At 36.9% G+C, this 22,352-nt stretch overlaps 1 protein-coding gene across 3 annotated transcripts in view; it reads right to left on the bottom strand.

The window, feature by feature from the left end:
- Window positions 1-22,352, bottom strand: part of LOC129282742 (centrosomal protein of 290 kDa-like) — a 68,593-nt gene that overhangs the window by 26,470 nt on the left and 19,771 nt on the right. For all 3 annotated transcript variants that reach the window (XM_064113649.1, XM_064113647.1, XM_064113650.1), the window contains 18 exons: window positions 21,964-22,053; window positions 21,407-21,529; window positions 20,199-20,322; window positions 19,046-19,215; window positions 17,919-17,989; window positions 16,543-16,720; window positions 15,847-15,935; window positions 14,109-14,265; window positions 12,790-13,020; window positions 10,933-11,097; window positions 9,398-9,553; window positions 8,479-8,598; window positions 7,355-7,453; window positions 6,401-6,550; window positions 5,492-5,572; window positions 2,553-2,726; window positions 1,847-1,961; window positions 1,116-1,315 (listed from right to left, as the gene is read on the bottom strand). In XM_064113649.1, the coding sequence (XP_063969719.1) occupies window positions 1,116-1,315; window positions 1,847-1,961; window positions 2,553-2,726; window positions 5,492-5,572; window positions 6,401-6,550; window positions 7,355-7,453; window positions 8,479-8,598; window positions 9,398-9,553; window positions 10,933-11,097; window positions 12,790-13,020; window positions 14,109-14,265; window positions 15,847-15,935; window positions 16,543-16,720; window positions 17,919-17,989; window positions 19,046-19,215; window positions 20,199-20,322; window positions 21,407-21,529; window positions 21,964-22,053 (2,493 nt within the window). The remainder of the gene's footprint in view (window positions 1-1,115; window positions 1,316-1,846; window positions 1,962-2,552; window positions 2,727-5,491; window positions 5,573-6,400; window positions 6,551-7,354; window positions 7,454-8,478; window positions 8,599-9,397; window positions 9,554-10,932; window positions 11,098-12,789; window positions 13,021-14,108; window positions 14,266-15,846; window positions 15,936-16,542; window positions 16,721-17,918; window positions 17,990-19,045; window positions 19,216-20,198; window positions 20,323-21,406; window positions 21,530-21,963; window positions 22,054-22,352) is intronic.

The following is a 22,352-nucleotide window of genomic DNA, read 5'->3' on the forward strand; positions in this document are numbered from 1 at the left end:
TTTGCTAAATATAACAATAATATTTGAAGTTTATATAGTGCATAATAGTCAAAACACAATAGTTTAAACATAACTTTTTCTGCAGCAGGCCTCAGGTCTGAGAAGAACTCAACAGGGACAAAATATTGCCACTAGGGTGATGATGACACAAGGAGGATATGTGTGTATGAATTTGAATTGTGTGGATTACCAATGAAAAAATCCGCTTATAGAGAGTTTTCCCGTAGTAAATGCGTAAAGTTCAGAATAAAGTATAAGAGGGACATATCACGCTGTTTGGGTATGGGAAAAATTAACAAAGAATAAAAATACAATTACTATGATCATATCCCTATCATCACCAGCCCAAAGACCACTCCACCATTGCAATCTGAACAATGGAGGCATCGTGGTCTAATGGCTATGACTTTCGTCTCTCAATCTGAGGGACGTTGGTTCCATATCAAGCCATATTGTGTTTTCCTTCAGCAAGAAATTTACCCACACTGTGCTGCACTCAACCCAGTCGATGTGAATGGGTACCCGGTAGGAAGAGATTCCTCGAATGCTTGAGCGCCTAGGTAGCCGAGCTAAGGCTGGGGTAGTAATAATAGCAGGGACCTCTGGGAGAAAAATTTTCTGAAGGGTGCCTACCCTGGGTAAATATACATTTATTATTATTACAATGACAACCACCATGACAACCATCAACATTACAGGGTTCCCAGCTTTTCAAGAAAACAAAATTCCCTAATTTTTCCCAGATGAAGTTTAAAAATACCCTGATAATTATTTGAACCCATTCCCGGTTTCGCATGCTTTTTAAGTTGTTGCAGTGAATTACATGTATTTTCAGTATAAAAACAATAATGTAAAACTAATTAGTACCACCACAACCAGTCATTCAATGGATGTTGTTTTGATATGCAACAAAATATAACTGAGTCTGACTGACTTCTGTGCTTTCGACTTTGGGGCTGATCAGAATTTCCCTGATTTTTCCCCCATTTGAGGCATTTTCCCCTGATTTGAGGTATTTTCAAAATCAAATTCCATGACTATTCCCTGACTGGAAAAAAGTAAAATCATTTTCCCTGATTTCCCTGATGGGCTGGGAATCCTGCATTATGACTCACATCAGCAAACTTCTGCTCCAGCTCGGTGTTCCTCATCTCCATCGTATGCAGACTGTTCCTCATCTGATTCTGCATCCTGACAGCATGCTCCGCCCTCTGCCTCTCATTCAACTCCTTCATCTCCATGGTAGTCAGCCTCTTAGCCAATGAGAGCGTCTCGCTCCCAGGGTAAACACTTCCTCTTTTCTTCCCAAGAGCCTCTGTTTGAAGACCAAACAGACAAAAAATGATTTAGTGATTCTTCAGGTACCGAGACATACATTTTTTTAATCTAAAAAAAAAAAAAAAAATCCAATAGAGAGAATCACATAGTAAAAATCATAATATATTTCCTTGCAAATAATTTTAACAAAAGTAAAGATGGAAACAAAATAAAAATTGCTTGTTCTAAGTATGAATTATCACATGAATTAGAAACACATATCTGCATGAATCTGTCGCCGTATGGTCATGCAGAAAATCAGCTGCAAGCCAAAATTGGTAAAGTTACTGAAAAGTACATTTTACATGTATCAGAGATATGAGCAATCACAAATAAAAAGAGCTGAAAAAAACCTAAAGACTATTGAAAAAAAGCAAAAATTGAAGATCTCTCATACCTTTTGTACAAAGCAAAGCTAAAATAAGCTGAAAATCAAAAGCAAAATAGCTGAAATAAGCTAAAAGCCAAACTCTTACACCCCGGATTCATGCAATGGGGCCCAGACCAACATTCCATCCAGGATACATACCTTGTAAGTTTCCGTAATCTTGCATTGCTTGCTCTAGGGTATGTAGTTTCTCTTTCTCCATCGTGAGTTCTCTCTTCAGATTGTCAAGATCATCTTCAAGCCTTTGGTTCTCACCCTGAACATAATAATAATAATAATAATAATAACATTCATATAGCACTTAATAAAATGTTTCTAAGCTCTGCATACCATTAACCCAGCTTTCGCATAGCTTCCCTGCTCGGACGCTCGAGCATTCAAGGAATTTCTTCCTACTGGGTACCAATTTACTACACGTGGGTGGAGAGTGGCAAATGTAAAAAAATGCCCTGCCAAATGATGCGATGTGATTCGAACCCTACACTTTGTGGTTCAAAGTGAGTAGACTTATCCACTAAGCCACAACACCTCTACAAATAAGATACCAATGTTTGATTATACAATGTGTCTCAGAGAGAAAATAAAGGAAACCTGTTTTCAGAGATAAATATCACAATCAACAAACATGTTTCGATTACCATTTTGACACTAATACTAAGAGTGAAATCTTCTCTTTGATTTGAGACCAAATACTCAATGAATCATTCACGCATGGGATATAAAAAACGATAAATAATGAGGAACATCAGACCCAATTTCAAAGTAGGGCATTAACTATATTTAACTTTGAACTTTATAAAATTGGATCTCAAGATTCTTAAAGAGTGCAGGGAGCACTAAGTCTCACCTCCAGCTGGTCAATGCGAGTGTTTCTAGTAACCAATTGATTGTCAGTCTGTAGTAAGTCTCTGTACTTGGCAGCTAATTCATTGAACTGCCTGTTGGCGGAGGCTAACTCGGATGCAGGCACGCTGTCATCGAGAACCCTCTGCAAAGCAGCAACTTTGAACTGGGAAGCCTCCTGTCAAGAAAGAAGAGGAAACCATAAATTTCTGCTTTGCCTGCACTCACTTTTTGCATAATGGGGGACCTAAGGCTACACACTCTGTTAATGAATAAACTTAAATATTTGTTTCCTGATCACATTTTAAAAACATTATATTCTACACTTGTTTTATCCCATATGAATTATGGAATATTGGCCTGGGGTAATTGCAATACAACCTTAATTAATAAAATATTCACGATACAAAAACGAGCAATTAGGGTGGTTAATCAAGTTGGTTTTTATTCCCATACAAACCCATTATTTTTCCAAAATAAAGTACTCAAAATTTCTGATATATATGCATTTCAAGTTGGTATATTTATGTTTCAGCTTTCAAGAGGTGAATTGCCTGATACATTTGTTTCTATGTTTCAAAGGAACAATCTAATCCACACATATCCCACCCGGCTAAGTGACTCCTATCACCTTCCGCGTACTCGCACTCTCCTTGCTCAAAGAACTATCGCATTTGAAGGGCCCAGGTTTTGGAACGATCTTCCCGATGATATGGTATATAGTGCATCACTTATTATATTCAAACGTAAATTGAAAGCGATGCTTATCAATTCTTATAATTTCCCTTTGTAAACTTTTATATTCATGCACTTTGTTAATACGCTCTGGCCGAGTAATGAGTAATAAATAATTGTCATAGAGTGGCGGACTCTTTTTTATTTATTTATTATTATTATTATTTTTTTTTTTATTCCTTACACAATCGTCACATTTTTGGCATTACCTTGTTATAATCAATTTACTTACCTGTCCTCTCCTCATTAAGACCGATTTTTTTTCTGGATCCTGCAGACTTAACAAGCCTTGCTTTTTTATGCAGGTTCCCTCATATTTCACTCTTTTAAATTGTCTTTAATTCCAAATCGCTATTTTCTTTAATTTGAATTAATTGTTATGCCTTGTCTGATTTGTATTCTCATAGGTTTTCTGATATTGTTTCCTAATTTTGTTTGTACTTGTGAAATATGTGAAATAAAATAAAATCAAATCAAATCAAAATGAACGATAAAAACTACGGCAATTTCAATATTGGAACCGACTAACTTACTCCAATTTGTGATAAACATTCTAAAGATCATTAACCAAGAAGAAAATATAATGAAACTCAATAAACGAAAGTCCTGCCATGTTATCCGAACACCTCTTGATTTTGCCCCCCCTACTTAGAAGGGGTCCTAAAGCTCCGCACCTGATTTATCATGCAAACGAATAGTATTTTCCTGTTCCTCAATTTCTTAAACAAAGTATGTATTACTATAGGGAATTATGTACTTAAAGTGAATGTAACTCCAAAATTAAAAACAGCTGTGGGTTTTCTCTGCACTTCAGAATTCATTACAGCCTCTGTATAAAAATTGAATAGGAATCATTTGTCACACTGCAGTCACAGCTCTACACAGAGAGCTTTAGGTCCCACGTAGCTTTAGAACCCCCTACCATATATACATGTACATGTACTTTTCATCTGATCTCACCCCAATAATAAATTTAATATCCATTTGCATAGTCAGAGATACCAACCCTACAGGATGGTTGTCAGTATAAACATTTACCACATTTGTCAGGTGCAAATGAGGTGTTCTCAGCAACACATAACAACGCAGAAATTTCTCATGTGAAAATGGTTAAAAATGCACAAAAAACATATTACATGTAGTAACTCTATTACAAGTGGAACGCCTCTGGCCTGCATTATGTGATTCAATATACCAGCAGTGATGCCTTTGAAAAAAAAAAAAAAAAAATCAAGCCCTAGGCCGGGCGTCTAAGATAGGTACGGACAATACAATATAGCGCTCACTCTTCGCCCACTTCTACCACCAAAGTCTTATTTGCTTGAATGGATATTGGGGGCGTCTCGAACACGATTATCCGCCATCGAACTACCCCCACAATGCATAGCCGTGTGCATGATATTTAAACATCAAATACATCAGCCACATGTTTTTGTACGACACAAGACGCCGGCAGTCCGTCCATTCGTGGCATCAGTGATTAGTGGGCGAATGGCGTGTGTGAGTTTGCGGAAGTGCCACCCATGAAAGGGAGTATTTACGCTATTGGCATTACAACATATTCGAATTTTCGTTGACCAGAACTATGTGTTTGTATACCGCATTTGCGGAGTGATATGTGTCAATCCGTAGAAAATACGGACTGAGAGACAGGGACGGATGGCATCCCTGGCATAAGTACATCACAAGAAGCTAATAAAAACAGTTGAAATATACAAATAGCGAATAGGCATGAGTGCGAGATTTCGCATGAGGTGAAAGAAAGATGCTCTATTCAACGAGGCGTTAGCCGAGTTGAATAGAACGTCTCTTTCTTTCACCTAATGCGAAATCTTGCACCATTGCACGAATAAGAATATTCGCTATTTGTGTTGCACGCCTCGGAATATAGTGAAAATATGAAAAAACAAGAGTTTATCCCTGTAGTAATCTATGAAAAGGGAGCAAAAATACTGAAAGCGGAAAGCAAAATCCCACAAGCGCACATGACCTTGGGTAGCATCGCGCATTTAGCCAGCAGCACCTTCATATTTACTGAGCGCATTGAATTAAATCGTATTGTGACGTCACCTCCTAAAGCCGTGCAACGGTACATTTTGGATGGTACAGTACGTCTTTTGTGCAACGGTACGAATGTTTGAAATTCAGCCTCCCATTTGCTCGCGTACAACAAGCTTAGCAGGCGTTGTACAACACTGGTTAACATACCTTATGGCGTTGAAGATATCCCATTCTCTCTGTGATGGCGCTCTCCATCTGAACCATCTCATTACGAAGCTTGTTCACTTCCTGACAAAGCAGAGAACAGTTGCATATAAGGGTCAGTAATATCAATCAATACCCGAGTATTGTCTAGTGCTAAAGTATCACAAATGTCTGGGGATCATTGAATATTTTTTCAGTCATTAGATTTTATACTTAAACATTTTGAAGCCATTGGAATTCAAATTTCAGCCATATCTAGCGCCTTATCTCTGTCATTTTTGTTAATTTTATTTAAAATAGCCCCTTCGGCATTTAATTTACAAATGAAGTAAATGTATATAAGAAAGCTACATACATGGAAGGATTATACCCGGACATTTTCAGTCCATTATATGCTTGAGCACAGGTATCATCTAACAAGACCCCCCCCCCCAAAAAAAAAAAAATCAGACAAAATAAATGTTGATGTAAAATTTGCTAAGTTATCCAATAAAACACATATAAATTTTGATCCCTCACTTAATAACTTAACTGTTTTAGGATACACACATTCATATAATCTGGTAATGAATCGGAATAGTGACAGACACATTTTATTTTTCACTTATTTTATTTTTTTGTTTATTTTATTTTTATTATTATAAATTATGAATAGTGTTTTTTTGTATTTCTATCTTTCATTTTGTAAATTCTACCTTATTTATTTATTCATCTATTTATTCTGAATTTATTTTATTTATTCATCTATTTATTATCTTATTTATTTATTTCATTTTATTTATTATTTATTCATTAATTCCATTTTATTCTTTATTTATTTATTCATTTATGAACTTTTATTCATTTACTTATCTTCTTTTTTTTTGGGGGGGGGGAGGGGTTAGCAACGCTAACGATATGCTTTAATCTCACCTTCCTTAGTGTAGCCTCTCCCTCCTGGCAGGATGTGAAGCGTCTGGTCAGTGCTTTCTCATTCACCCTCAATACAGTGACCTTCCTAGTCGACTCTGCAAGTCTCCTCTGCTGCTCGTCACCGTTAGCTTCTAAAGATTCCAACAGACGCTGTGAGATTGTGATGAGAACAGAATATCAAAATTTTAGCTTCTTTCTGGGGAGCATTCCATAAAAGGAATTGTCTGACGTTTTAACTGACAAGTCCTGTTGTATCCAGTAGTTACCATATGATAGTAACAGAGATACTCGGCCAATGAAAATCAAGTAAAGTTGTCAGGGGGGTGTTTCATGAAGAGTTACTTATGACTTAGAGTTGCACTTAAATGCCTAGTTCCATGTGGTATAAAAGGCATGACTGCATTGGTCAGATCATGCCAAGAGGATGCGCACTACTGCTTAATGATCAACAAGGTAGCTCATTGGTACATATCGGCATTTAAGTGTAACTTAAAGTCCTACATGTAATTAAATCTTTGTGAAACACCTCCCAGATCTGACAAATAGTCGGACAGATGAGGTTAATGAAACACATTACTGGCAGTTATAATCTTTATGAATTATCATGATCACCCAGAAACACAGTGGCCCATATTCTTCTGAAAACTCTTTTATTCAACTCTTAGCTCTTTATGCGCCTTGAGCACTCTACAGAGTGTATTTGGCGCTTCATAAGTCACATTATTATCATTATTATGAAATCTGGTTTATTAAGTCCGGCCATGGTCTAACCTTGTGTTAAACTTATGGGAAGCTGAAAATTTTCTTCACATTTCATGTTTGTCAATCATGCTTATTTTGTTCTATCACCATACCGTAATGGTATCCAAAAATAATTAAGTTGCATTCCCAAACAGCTACAAAAATATTGAGCCAAAAAAAAAAAACATGATGGGAATTAATAAAAGCACCTACATTGAATTCTTGTTGTCTAGCTTCAAGGTCCTCTGCACTTTCCATTAGCTTCTGCTTCTCTTCCTTCCAGGATTTATCTTGCTGCTGCCATCCATCAACCTAATTCAAATTCAAATTCAAATTCAAATTCAATTCGGTTTTATTAAACAATACTCATCAAAAAGTCCGAAGACTCACAATGTGAGTTTACATTTTAAAAAAATACATAACAAAGAAATAAATAAATACATAACATGCAGTGACCATTAAAGAAGAAAAAATATACATTATGTTTAAAATGCAATAATAGTATAAAAAGAAATAGAATGAGCAGATGCATGTAATAAGACAGATTAAATTCATATATATATATATATATATATATATAAAAGCAGGTGAGGAGCAAGAAAGGGGAGCAAGAACGACAAGAATAAACATGTGAAAAGGTGAGAATAGAGAGGGGGTGTAGCAAAAAATAAAGGAAAGAGGGGAAAAAGGAATGAATGAGGAAAAAAAGAAAGACCCCCTAGTAAACAATAAATTGCAGATTACAAATATAATAATTATGTGTAACAAAAAAAAATAAAAAAATAAAAATAAAAAACCTGAAAAGGGCATTGAATTGACTCCTGTTAATGTAAGTCTCCCTCGGCTAGACTGATCTCCCCGATCAGGATATCTAGGGCCTGTTGAAATTTGTAACTATACGTTTGTAACTTGGCAAGGTAATCAATGTAAATCTGCCATACTTGGCGCCAATCTATCTTGCTTGACATTAATTACTCTGTTTATCTACTCAAGCATTTTCAACTAATTTAATTTGCAAGTAGACGGCCGCTCTACCAACTGAGCCAACAAGATGCAGGATAAGAGGAGAGCAAGACTCCCCATCTAAGAAGCTGGCTGGCCAATCTAAGGCTGCCTCCCCGAATCCCTACGAAACCATTTACAATACTTTATCCTGGTACTCCTGATAGAGTAAGCCTTGTTGATGGCGGAGCACCTACTCAAGCATTTTTAACTATTTAATGTGCAAGTGAGCCAACAAGATGAAGGATAAGAGGAGAGCAAGATTCCCCATCTAAGAAGCTGGCTGGCCAATCTAACGCTGCCTCCCAAAATCCCTACGAAACCATTTACAATACCTTCTCTTGGTATTCCTGATAGAGTAAGCCTTGTTGATGGCGGAGCACTGCAAAACGTCTTCTGTACGTCTGAAGAGCTGTCTCACACTTCCCTAGCTGGTCTTCCCTGACAGACAACTCCTTTATAACCAAAAACAAAATATGAAATTCAAACAGCAAATTCAAAGAAACACTTTCACTGATGTACCTGTCAAAGATAGGGGACTACAATCTACAAGCCTGGCTTTTCAGCAGTCCCCTCCATACCCAACCTGTTATACAAATTGCCTGTTGTACATTACGAATTCATTGTATGCTGTACATTTGTTTTAAAATGCATACTATGTTACTTGAATTGAATTTGTTCGTTGGATATAGAAATAAATGAAATCAAATGATCTAACAGATATATTGGGCTCCGTCTAAAGCAGTATATACACAACAAAGAGTTGGGATAGATTCATATGAAATACAAAATTTGATTGATTTTAATTGTAAAGGTTTAAGAGACAGAAATTCAGATAGATTTAGATTAAGATTGATTTGTATTCACTACAAAGCTTTGAGAAACGGGTCCTTGGTTGTTCAGCTTTGCTCAATGGTTCAAGTCCCTTAGAATGGCAAAGGGGTAAATGGCATCATAACTGTCTTAATCACATCATCTCCATGATCACCACCACCACCACCGCCGCCAACACCACCAACACCACCACCACCACCATCATCATCCCCATCATCACCATCATTGTCATCATCATCATCATCATCACCATCATCATCATCATCATCATCACCATCACCATTACCATCATCATCATCATCACCATCAACACCATCACCATCACCATCAACATCATCATCATCACAATCACCATCACCATCAATATCATGACCAGGACACCACACTTTGCTCTATAATTTCAAATCAAATCTGACTTGCCTGCAACGCATGCACAAGTTGTTCATTCAGAGAAGCGATGATCTCTGCACTGGACACAGCCAGACCTTGCGGTAGAGCCGTTTGATGAAGGGTCATGACCCCTGCCCCTTGACCCAGGTCACGAAGGTCCTTCAAGTCTTGCTGCAACCTTGTAATCTGAAAAAAATAGAGATAAATATATATAATTTGTATTGCATATACAGTATATAGCTTGATATTAATAATTTGGCCCAATAATTCTATTTTTTTCAGCATTCTGTCTTTGTCAGTTTACAGTATGTGTGTGTGTGTGTGTGTGTGTGTATAAAGATATATATATATATATATATATATATATATATATATATATATATATATATATATATATAAGTGTGATCAATCTTGGTGGTGTACGTAGTATACAGGTCTCCTTCATAATTATATTTGCGATCAAGAGTATGGAGGGGGCCGTAGCAAGATCAGTACCAGTCTTGGTCTATAAAGCAATAAAAATTCTAAATTTTTGGGGAAAATTAATAGGAAACTGTTTTGAGTGCCACATTCCCACTGATGTTAGGAAAAAAATATGAGAACTTAGACCAAGGAATTAGTTGATAAATTGGGTATATTTTAGAGTTGAAAGTAGTATCTATGACCCCCCCCCCTCCCCTCTCTCTCTCTCCCTACAGTCCTAAAACTAACTTTGTGGGAACCAGTTTAGTGGAAACTAGTTTAACATACAATAAGAATGGTCGAAACGGTCTTGGAAACAATCTTCAAAATCAGTTTGACAAACCATCTTGCGATGTAATTTTTCAAGACCACTTTGCCTCGTTGGGTGAGGACACCAGACCTGCCAACCTCTGGGAATGAAAAACTGTATTCTGTGATAAAAAAAACTGTATTTTCCCCCCCAAAAGTGTATTTAATAATAAATTGCTTGGCGCACTCACTCATCGCGGCGCTCAAGCTGCATGCAAGCTTAAATGCGCATTGCTCTTGCAGATGAAAAAAAAAACATTAAAACATGTGTATATCTTCAGCCTGGTTTTAACAAAATGATTGAAAAAAAAAACAAGTTACCTGAAATTACATTGATCTAATAACCATATTTGTGCACGTTTTATGAAATAGAGACATATAGAGATTATTTTTGTCAATAAATTACGATTTAGTTTTACAAAAAACGTATTTTTCAAAGAAAAAACGTACTGCCGTATTTTGGTTGCAAACACGTACTAAATACGGCTAAAATGTACTGGTTGGCAGGTCTGGGACACCACCATTCTTCTGGAAGCGATCTTTGCACATTCTAGGGTCACTACTCTACACACACAGTGTATAGAGTGCCCACACTGCGATGTCAAATATTGCGTGGAATATCTGACCCCCCCCTGAGAGCGTTCCCATTGAAGCAAGACCGCTTTACGTGAAGTGGTTCTGAAAACATCTCTCGGGCAATCAGATGGATTGCTAGTAAAGCAATCTCCCAAACTGGTTTACTGAACCGGTCTCCACGAAACAAGTTCTCGGATTGTAATGAGGGTCTATCATACCTTAGTTTCTGCTCTATCAAGAGCCACGCTGGTTTTCTCTGCCTCATTCCTAGCCTGTCTGAGTTCTCTTCTAAGTTCCTCGTTTCGTCCGGTGAGTTGATCGACTTGGGCCTTCAGGTACACCTGGGCTTCATACGCCTCCTTGGAGTCTTTCGATTCGAACAGCTGTATGCACAATAGTGAAACACAGTTACCATAACTAATTATGATGACTTAACGGATGATTATAATTGAAAGCAATTGCTGTAAAATAGGAGACTTGACAATTTTTTAAAATTTGAAACTGAAAATGACTGTGCTCAGAGTTTTAATACTCACATTCTGTTTTTAATATTTGAAAAGGACACAGTAAAACACAGGAATCATGAATGTAATAAATTAAGAATTTGGATGATGATTATAATTAATAACAATTACCATAATGTTAGGACTTGCAAATCTGTGAAAATTTCAAACTGAACATGACTCTACTCAGAATTTAATTAGGCATATTCTTTATCATTATGATATTGATGATTTAAGAGTCGGTAACAATGACGAAAATAATAATAACGTTTCCTAGCTCCAAAACCTATTCTGAGTTTACACATACAATCTAGAGGTTTCATGACATTTGTTCTGGCAAAAATTGCTCTGCTCTTAATTCCACACACTAATCAAACGTCCAACTTCAACCGTGCCATTAACATTATACCCTACAATAAACCTGACCTAATCCTTAAACAAGTGGAACGCCTCTGGCAGTCTCGCCTGCATTACGCAATTTAATATAGCAGCAGTGCTAACTTTGAAAACTACTATAAAATAATCATTCACAAAAACATCATTCATATAATGACATAATACCACGTTCATTGACCATAAATGACATTTGAACGGAGACTTAAGACTGTCAACTACACCCATGTCCACATTTCATTCACTCTATCCATAAACTTTCAGAGTTAGGATGGTAATTCAACAAATACATGTACCCCCAACACGGCCAAAGTTCATTGACCTTTAACGACCTTTGACCATGGTCATGTGACCTGAAACTCGTACAGGATGTTCAGTGATACTTGATTACTCTTATGTCCAAGTTTTATGAACTAGATCCATAAACTTTCAGAGTTAGGATGGTAATTTAACAAATACCCCCAACACGGCCAAAGTTCATTGACCTTAAATGACCATTGACCATGGTCATGTGACCTGAAACTCGCACAGGATATTCAGTGGTACTTGATTAACCTAATGTCCAAGTTTCATAAACTAGATCCATAAATTTTCAAAGTTATGATGGTAATTCAACAAATACCCCCAACTTGACCAAAGTTCATTGACCCTAAATGACCTTTGACCTTGGTCACGTGACCTGAAACTCGGGCAGGATGTTCACTAATACTTGATTAACCTTATGCCCAAGTTTCATGAACTAGGTCCATATAATTTCTAAGTTATGATGTCATTTCAAAAACTTAACCTTCGGTTAAGATTTTGAAAATAATTTTCCCAACATGGTCTAAGTTCATTGACCCTAAATGACCTTTGACCTTGGTCATGTGACCTGAAACTCAGGCAGGATGTTTAGTAATACTTGATTAACCTTATGTCCAAGTTTCATGAACTAGGTCCATATACTTTCTAAGTTATGATGTCATTTCAAAAACTTAACCTTAGGTTAAGATTTGATGTTGACGCCGCCGCCGCCGCCGTCGGAAAAGCGGCGCCTATAGTCTCGCTCTGCTATGCAGGCAAGACAAAAAACCCTATTGCAACCTTAACCCTATATCTTAGACAAAATTATGCCCCGGGCAGTTGTCGCATGAGCAAATGTCGTGGTCACCCAGAATACGGGCCAATGGCTTTACTCACAAGACATAGTCTCTCAAGGGTTGGTCCCAAGACCTCTGGATCCACTGCTCCTCCTCCGCCTCCTCCTGCCTGTCCCTCTTTCAAGACCTGGAGAATCTCCTTCATACTCTTCTCCACCCTCTGGTTGTCGTCGGTGAGCTTCTTGTTCTCCGCTTTCATTTCGGTCAGCTGGGTCCGTAATCTCTCCATGGCTTGCTCCGAGCGGGCCACTTCCTGCTCTAGCTGGTGGGTCTAAGATTATAATAATAGCTGGATTTATAAAGTGCTTTTTGCCTGAGGATACAAAGCGCTGCTATTATTACCCCGGCTTTAGCTCGAGCTACCGTCACCGGCGCTTAGTGCATTTAAAAAAATTATCCTGACGGGTACCCATTCACCTCACCTGAGTCGAGTGCAGAACATTGTGGATAAATTTCTTGCTGAAGGAAAACACGCCATGGCTAGGATTCGAACCCACGACCAACAGTTTGAAAGGCGAGAGTCAGAACCACTAGACCATGGCGCGCCCACATAGATAAGGTTATTACAGAGAATGAATACTTAACTTAGCAATGGGTATTGCTATCATGACGATGGCTAGAAATTATGAACCATAATATTACTGCTGTAGAAAATTCAAACGATATCAAATTATCCATCAAATTATGAAACAGTACTTTGACCAATAATGATATCGCTTTCACCTTGATTGTAACAATTGTTTGCAAATCATACAATTTCTTACAAAATTCCTGTAGACGGAAAAGGTGCAAGCATGATTGATCTAGACTCATGATGGCCTTTTTGGGGTTTGATCCCAAACCTTTGTGATAAAGGGTCCTGAATAAATGTGACCATCCACCCCAAAACCAACAATGTGTCACAAAGAAAAATCCTCAGTAAATAAACTCAATAGTAATTTGGTCTTTGAAAAACAATAATCAGAAAAAAAGCTGATCTTAAAGAGAAATTTTGCTTAATCATAGTGTAAGTCGTAAAAGTTGAATAGAAGACAAGATACAAGAGTTTCTTCGACATCACTTTTTGTGGGACGCTTGGAAGTTTCACAGACATTGCAGTGTGCATACCTGATGCTTGAGTGAACTCCTAACTTCAAACCTTCTTTTCTCCTCATTTTTAAGATCTCCATGAATTTCCTCTGCATTCAATCACATACTCATGTGGGTTATTGTTGATGAATTTTTACTAGTTGATATCATTTAAAGCTTAATGTGTGTTTCAAGCACAGTGAAAATCTCAAAATTCACTTTGGGTGACTTATCGTTGGTTTCGAAGTGATTGGTCAGAAATTCACATGGGCAAATGAAATCTGCTTTTACCCTGACACGAACAGAATCCGACGGTCCAAGGCCCTTGTCTTTGATGGCTTCGGCAATCTTGGAAGGACCGCTACCAGGCTTCCGACTATTCTTCAGTTCCTCCGCAAAGTCATCGACAGCCAGCATCTCATCCGCTGTGAGACCGAGAGCAACACCCCTGAAAGAAAAAGAAGTCATGATGATTTTTCTAACTTGACAATTGCAATGAAAAACATTGAAGGGGCTGAACCCTCATTGACACTCTAGCCCTAATTTAACTGGGGTATTCAGACCAAAATATACTGGGGGGGTGTCAATTTGCCTCCCCTTCAGATCTCGGCCGCAGATTACGCCACAAAAATTTGCACGCGCATAGAGCCGGATATAAAGAACTAGACTGTATAGTGACATTTTCAAAAAAATAATTGTTTATATCTCCTTCTTACTTAAAGGGGAATCCAACCCAAATAAAAACTTGTTTTTATAAGGAAAAGAAAAATCAGACAAGTTGATAGGTAAAAGTTTGAACAATATTGGACAAACAACAAAAAAGTTATGAATTTTTAAAAGTTGTAAATATTGGTAATCACTATACCCATGGAGACTTCAAATTGGCCGCATATGGGATGTCATAGTGATGTAAGGCAAGGGCTACTCTTCCATGTACTCCGATACATATTATGGCTAAAATGTCATTTTTCCCAAAAGTTTTATTTCAAATTATATTTTTCTTTCATGAGGACATAAAACAATATACTACCTGGGTTATATTTAGATTACTGCCCCAGAGGAATGGGTACTTAGGAGAAAACCACAAATCCCTGATAATAAAGTACATGGCCTATGGGAAAGTTGTCCTTGCCCCTTGTCATAATTTACCTACCTAGTTGCCAATTTGAAATCTACATAGTATTAGTGATCTCAATTTTTAAGCAGCTATAACTTTCTTATTGCTTGTCCGATTTCTTTCAAACTTTCACCATTCTGTTTAATTTATTTTTCTCCTTCCCAACACAATATTTAATGGCCAAGGCTGGATTCCCCTTTAATTATGCAAGTTAGCATATGAGATGAAATGAATATGAAACCAAATGTGTTTTTTGTGTATGTTTTTTGCTTTCACTTAATATAGCTAATAAAATACTAATTTTTGGTGAAAAAAAATTATTTCTGACAAATTCCTTTAAAAAAAAATTCTAAAACAAAATTAATTTCTTTTTTACTTTATTTTTTTGATTGATTTTCATACATTTCCTTGTCTTTCGAACCTTTGTTTTTAAATTTTCTTTATATGAACTTTGTCGAGGACCCTTTTGCAATTGTAAATAGTATGAAATAAATTCATTTAAACCAACAAAAGTAAAATAATCATACGTTTACGATTTTTTGGTTGAAAATACAAATTGCAATGACTATGTACATGGAACCACGCTTTTGAGCAATTATGGGTCTGACATGCGTTACACAAAAAAATGGTGCATAATTTCGTAGCCGCGCACTCAGGCATCGCAAATTTGGTCTCAAAAGATGCGCAAGACTTGAGAGTAAATCGTCACCAAGCAGCGTAAAACGATTTACACGGCAGCATAGTGACCAAATTCGTTGAGTTCAATAAGGGTTCGATGACCCCCCAAAATAATGTATATTCAAGTGTATTAGCCAGAAACAGGCTCTAATCCTATGCATCTCTTCATAATACACAAACATTTTGTTTCACTTATTTTCATTTCTTTCTTACAAGGAAGATGGGGGAACGTACCTCTGTGCTCGTTGAGTTGCCAAGGATCGGATCTGTTTCTTCAGAGAAACCCTTTCCTCTTCCAGTCTCTCCACTTCTTTAGCCAAAACCTGTGACAGAAGCAGCACTTTGTTAGGGTCTCATCACATAACTCATAACTGGCATTCAGCATCATCATCTTAAAAATGCAACTTAGTATATCTTTATCCTGGAAAGAGATTTATCAGGGCCCCGTCATACAAAGAGTTACAATTGATCCGATCAATCGTATCTCTATGGAAATCCATCAGTGTCATAATTTTTTTTAATGAAAAATATGCACAATGTCCTAATTATGCAAAGAGAAGCGCAGTGAATTTTTAAGAAAACAAAGAATGCATGAATAGACATCACAGCTAGAAAGTATTTTGAACAAGCATGCATAATAGATGATGACGTTGCTGGCCGTCCATAGTTGCGATTGATCGGATCAATCGTAACTCTTTGTAAGACGGGGCCCTGATTGGTATAAATCAATTTCAAACAAATTTTTTCACAATCAATTTGTATTTTACCGGTTAGAAGCTCACACGGTAAAAACAAAATGGATTGTGAAAAGATGAAAATTTGTTTGAATAGATTTTGTTCTGCTAGAACGCAAATGGCTAAAATCACTTTGAAAAACACCCCACAATATTAGCAACAACGCCTGTATTTCAAGTCTAATTTCCATCTCACCTGATTCAATGCCCTGTCCTGTTGGTGCTGCTGCCCTCTATAGAGACGAGCTTGTTCCATATCGATGGGCTGCTTGGGATCGAACCCCAGCCTGCTTCTCAATTCTTCGTTCTCTTCAAGGAGTTCATTCAGCTGGATCTCGGCTTTGTTTACATTCTGCGTCAGCTGCTCGATGTTTCTAAGTGAGATGATACAGGATGAAAATTATTATACAAATATCCAATGTCCATGTGGATAAATTGCCAATTTGTCTATTGCCAACTCAATATTTTGTCTAACAACCATTTGATCCAATAACCATTTGGGCCAATCACCACTTTGTCTAATCACCAGATTGTCTTTGACCATTTCGCCTGAGCATCCGTTTTATTTTCATTCATTTAGGCCAATTAACACTTAGAGGGTGTTGCAAGAAAATATTTGCGATCAATTGCAAATATTCTGTTGCAATTTTACAAATGATTGATCACTTTTAACTGTACCAAATGAGATTACACTTCATTTTTCAAGGAGCAGTTTAGCAATCAATCACGAACTTACAATTAATTGCAAGATATATGATTGATTTAGAGACCAAAAATAGACTTGCAATTGATCGCAAGTTTCTTGCAACACCCCTTTAAGTCCAATTAGACCAAATGGTCAATGGACTAAATAGCTATTGAACCAACTGTTTATTAGGCGAAATGATGAGTGGACTAAATGGCAATTAGACCATGTTAATAGTGGACGAACTGATGGTAGACCAAATGATAGTCGACGAGTTGGCATTAGACCAATTGAAAATAAACCTTTTTGAGTGTGATCGCTCTGAATATTACGTGAGAATGCAAGTTGAAAGAGTTCATTCACAGACTTGAAGCGGAGTTGCACTGACTTACTTGAACTTGTATTGAACGTACGATGTCAAAACATTAAATACTTGTTTCATAAAACACACGATATAGACCAAATAGCCAAACTAGATCAAACATTGGGTTTATGGAGGAGTAGCACTAGGACTATATCTAGAAGAAGTAGTACAATGCGGACCTAACTTTGGTCAAATTTCTTATAAGGGGAATGTCACAAAATTGTTAAATAACAAGTGAGAAAATATTCAAACTCAAATTTCAGAAAAAAAATATCTGAGTTAAGCTAAGGTTACAACGGAACCAAATCAGCTGTGAATTAATCCAAATACAAGCATTCGGGTGGTTTTGGGAGTATTCTGTTCTCCATCCACGAATGCGAGAAGATTTGGGAGAGATTTGGGAACATTTCGAATCCATCGAAACCATCCGAATCAGGCTGCATTCAGGCAGAATCGGTCCAAATTTATTCGGGAGAATTTGGTTTTAGTGTAACCCTAGCTTTAGCTATATGGATATATTTACCTTTCTCTCAATGCAATCTGCTTCTTGCCAAGTTTAATTTCTTGCACAGCTTCAGCCAATCCATATTCTCCCTTAGAATAAAACAGAAACTCAATTATATTAATTTTTTTTCTTCTTAAGGACGTTCCACAGTTATGTTTGTGCGCATTATGATCTGCGCATAGTTTACACTCTGCGCGCTGACGTCACAATGGATGAACAGGTGATTAATTAGCTGTGGGTATGTGCTGATTTTTCTCATCTTCTGTACTTTAACTGCAGATCCGATGCGTTATTTCATGAAGCTAAAAATTGATTGACAGAAACTCAATTATATCAATTTTTTTACTTCTTAAATCAACCCATATCACAGGCCTGCCAACATTTGAAAATGAAAAACGCAAAATTTTCTGCTCGATGTCGGGTGTGTCTCCCTCACTTTTATTTCAAATTAAGACATGTTTAGCCATCTTATATTTAAACATTGAGAAATTACAAGTGTTGACAAACTATATTTCTCTTAAACCCATACCTCACAACACAAATAATTATATGGGCTGATTTATTTTTCATTTTAAATGAATTTAATTCAACAAATACCCCCAACTTGGCCAAAGTTCATTGACCCTAAATGACCTTTGACCTTGGTCGTGTGACTTGAAAATAAGGCAGGTTATTTAGTAATACTTGATTAACCTCATGTCCAAGTTTCATGAACTAGGTCCATATATTTTTCAAGTTATGATGACATTTCAAAAACTTAACCTTAGGTTAGGATTTTGATGTTGATTCCCCCAATATGGTCTAAGTTCATTGACCCTAATTGACCTTTGACCTTGGCCATGTGACCTGAAACTTAGGCAGGATGTTCAGTAATACTTGATTAACCTATGTCCAAGTTTCATGAACTAGGTCAATATACTTTCTAAGTTATGCTGTCATTTCAAAAACTTAACCTTCGGTTAAGATTTGGTGTTGACGCCGCCGCCGTCGGAAAAGTGGCGCCTAGTCTCACTCTGGTATGCAGGTGAGACAACAAAACCTGCCTATAACTGTTCATAAATGCTCATTTTTCTTGTCTCCCTGGCATGGTCATCTCTCACTGTATATGTTTCACAGGAATAATATTATCATAATTATTACTATACCTCTTCATAATCCTTCATTCTGTTAATGGCTTCGTTCAATTCTTTGTCTTTCTTTCTCGCATCGGTCTCCGCTTGCAGAACCCTCTCCTCCGCCGCTTTCATCTCTTTCTCCTGCTCCTTCAGCGTCTCTCGCAATTTGGTAACCATGTTCTGAAGACGCACAGTTGGAGCTGAGAGACGATAGAACAGAGGGTTTATATATCACAAAGTGTTGAGTGAGACATAGGAGGCGTTGCAAGAAAATATTTGCAATCAATTGCAAATATTCTGTTGCAATTTTACAACTGATAGATCAATATCAACTGTAGCAAATGAGATTACACTCCATGTTCCAAGGAGCAGATTAGCAATTAATCACTAATTTCCATGTAATTGCAAGACATATGATTGATTTAAGGACCAAAAATAAACTTACAATTGATCGCAAGTTTCTTGCAACACCCCAACAGAGCAACACAGAAATGCTTTGTTGCAGTTATTCGACAGCGGTAGGGCCAACTAACTGGTTTGGAAAAATTTAACTTTAAACATGTGACAGGCATCTACATATTCAACTTTTAAATTTTTACTGAAACACAATTTTTTGTGTGTTTCTCAGGTGTAATCTGTCATATAGTTTATTTAAATTAATTAAGAACCTCATTCAAACCAATGCATGCTGCGGGACAATCACATTTCACGCTCAAGCAAACAATCCACTGTTTCCCTCCCTAAAAAATAATTCAGCACAGAGGATTTCACGGCCCAGCGGACAAAGAGTTACTGAAGCCCTTCACTTGCATCATTAAACAATTCTTAATGACTTGTTGTACTGTAATGTAGGCCTATATAAACTTATTGCTTTGGTTTACTATAATTGCGTTTTCTACACTCTAAAGCCCATAGGGGCAATTCCATGAAATAGATATGTCCGACCCCCTATACATGTATGTGGGACCTTCATGAAATTTTCTGTCTCTGATTTCTGGTTCTTTTGACAGTCTGTAATGCCCTCAAATGACCATGACTTGGTCAGTTAAGAAGTGAAGCAAGACTTGAGAAAAACGGAGGTCGGAGGTACAAAAAAGGTCATTTTATGGAATTGCCCATAGACAACCATTCCATTTTTCATATTTTTTTCTTTTTATTCTACAGTTTGCAGCTCTGCACTAACCAGCCCCACTGGAAGCATCATTCTTCAGCATCTCAAGCTCCTCGGCTCTCTCGTCCATCTCCCTGGCTGACTCTTCAAGCTGCTGTCTCAAGATGGTCAACTGAGCCTCCTTCTCTTGCAAAGCCTGAAAATACAATCATTAACATAGGAGAGATTCTCACTCAAGAGCTATTGGAATCAAAATACCCTAATAAAGCACACATTTTCAGAACAGATGTATTGTTCAAGTCAATATTTTTTTTAATATTGTCAAATTCATGTGAATGTGAATACATGATTGTTTTCATGTGTTTTGTCTGGTGACAGCACCATGAGTCTTTTTTTTTATTGAAGAGTAAATGATCAACAGGAACAAAAAAGATAGGTAAAAGAAGAGGAAAAATAAGAAGAGAAATGGGAAAAAAATATTGATGAGGTGGAGGATGGAGAAAAAGAGAAGAAAGCAAAAGAGGGAGAGAAGGAATATTTATCTGATTTTGAATCCATTCCACACTTCATCACTTTTCTATAAACTCTACTCATAGCTGTGCTAAAAATATCCTTTCATTTCTCCAAATCTAAATAAATTGAAATTTGAGGTAAAACACGCAAGCATCCCTCATCCCCTTAGGAAAAAATTTGTAATGAAATCGGGCCCTAAAGAGAAACTTGAACGTTCAATTATAAGTCATGAGTAGTTCTCAAATAATGCATATCGTTTGATTAAATACAAATCTGGATTTGATTTGCGTTCACTTGAGAGTATTTGCATGTTATTGCAAATACCCAAGATGCCTGCATTGTCAATATCACAAATTAAAAACTGTGCATTATTTGTTTTATAAAAAAGGTTGGCAGTATGAATTTGTAGTGGAAACATTGTTCGAATCCCTCCAAATTTTTGAGGGATCGCACTGATGAAAAGGTCACAGAAATACAATGTACCTGCTTTCTATTATGACATCACAGAGTTATCTAGTAAGCTCATCTATTAAGCGCCAGCACTAATAGCCTTTCCTTTGAAAGAACATATATTTCGGATTGCGTCTCAATTTTATGTGCTATGGGTAAAATGATAAACCCAAAGTGCACAATGTTACACAAAAAATGCACAGCTGGGAGGTTGCATAGAATTAAAGCATGAACATGTGACTTGCATACGCACTCACTATTGGCTACATCCTTCATCCCGTTTTATAATATAGGATAGCAAGAATGTGACAGCATACCTTTGAGAGGGCAACCACCGATGTCTTGTCAGTATCAATCTCACTGGCTGTTAACTGGTCCTTCTGCTGCTGTATGATCATGTTGAGGCGGTCAATCTCCCTGTCTTTCACTTCCAGTGCAGACTGTGGACAGATAATGAAATGAGAAAAAAATATATCCATATTCTATTGATCGAAATAGAAATCTAAAATGGAAATACTCTGAAAAATCATTTTGCCCAGCTGATAGTGGGCCCAGTAGCAACTGTGCAGCAAAAGATTGTATTGTATTGTTATTTAATCATGGTTAAACTTACATTCGGTCAAAACAGACTGCTTTTCAGCAAGTTTGTGAACATTAAAAACCGGTAAAAGTGAGACAATACAAATTTTTTCAAAAGTATTACAATTAACACATGAAATGAAACATACATATTAAAAATAATGATAAGTAAAACTACATAAAACCACATCGATTGTTCACTCATTGTCACTAAATCAACCAATCACAGTGAATGTTCTATATACAGTAATGCCAGAAGATGGTAATTCAACCAATCAGAATGCTTGTTACATACCTTCCACACCTCCACCTTGCTATTAAGTTCAGTCATGACCTCATCATCACCTTGGATCTGATTCTGAAGCTTTTCAGATAACTCTTTGATCTGAAATGAGAACAATAAGCATAGCATGATTAGTTAATTTCATCTTGTTCGGTGATTGGTCAACAAAGCATCATGTGACAACTTACAATAGTCTGCAAGCAAAGACTCAAATTTGACACTTTACCAATTGTACCATGTCTAGAAGGAAGGCTACACTCCAAACTTTCTGTCTGTGTCATGGTTAATCTAGTCTCATTACTTCAGACTCTGCATTATGCGAATTGAACAAAGGTCTGTACCTGATGACAAAAGTACAATTTGCGATCACATTACCAGTAAGAAAAAAACTGCTAGGTAAT

The sequence above is a fragment of the Lytechinus pictus genome, chromosome 19 (genome assembly GCF_037042905.1).
Source record: "Lytechinus pictus isolate F3 Inbred chromosome 19, Lp3.0, whole genome shotgun sequence".
Classification (NCBI taxonomy): domain Eukaryota; kingdom Metazoa; phylum Echinodermata; class Echinoidea; order Temnopleuroida; family Toxopneustidae; genus Lytechinus; species Lytechinus pictus.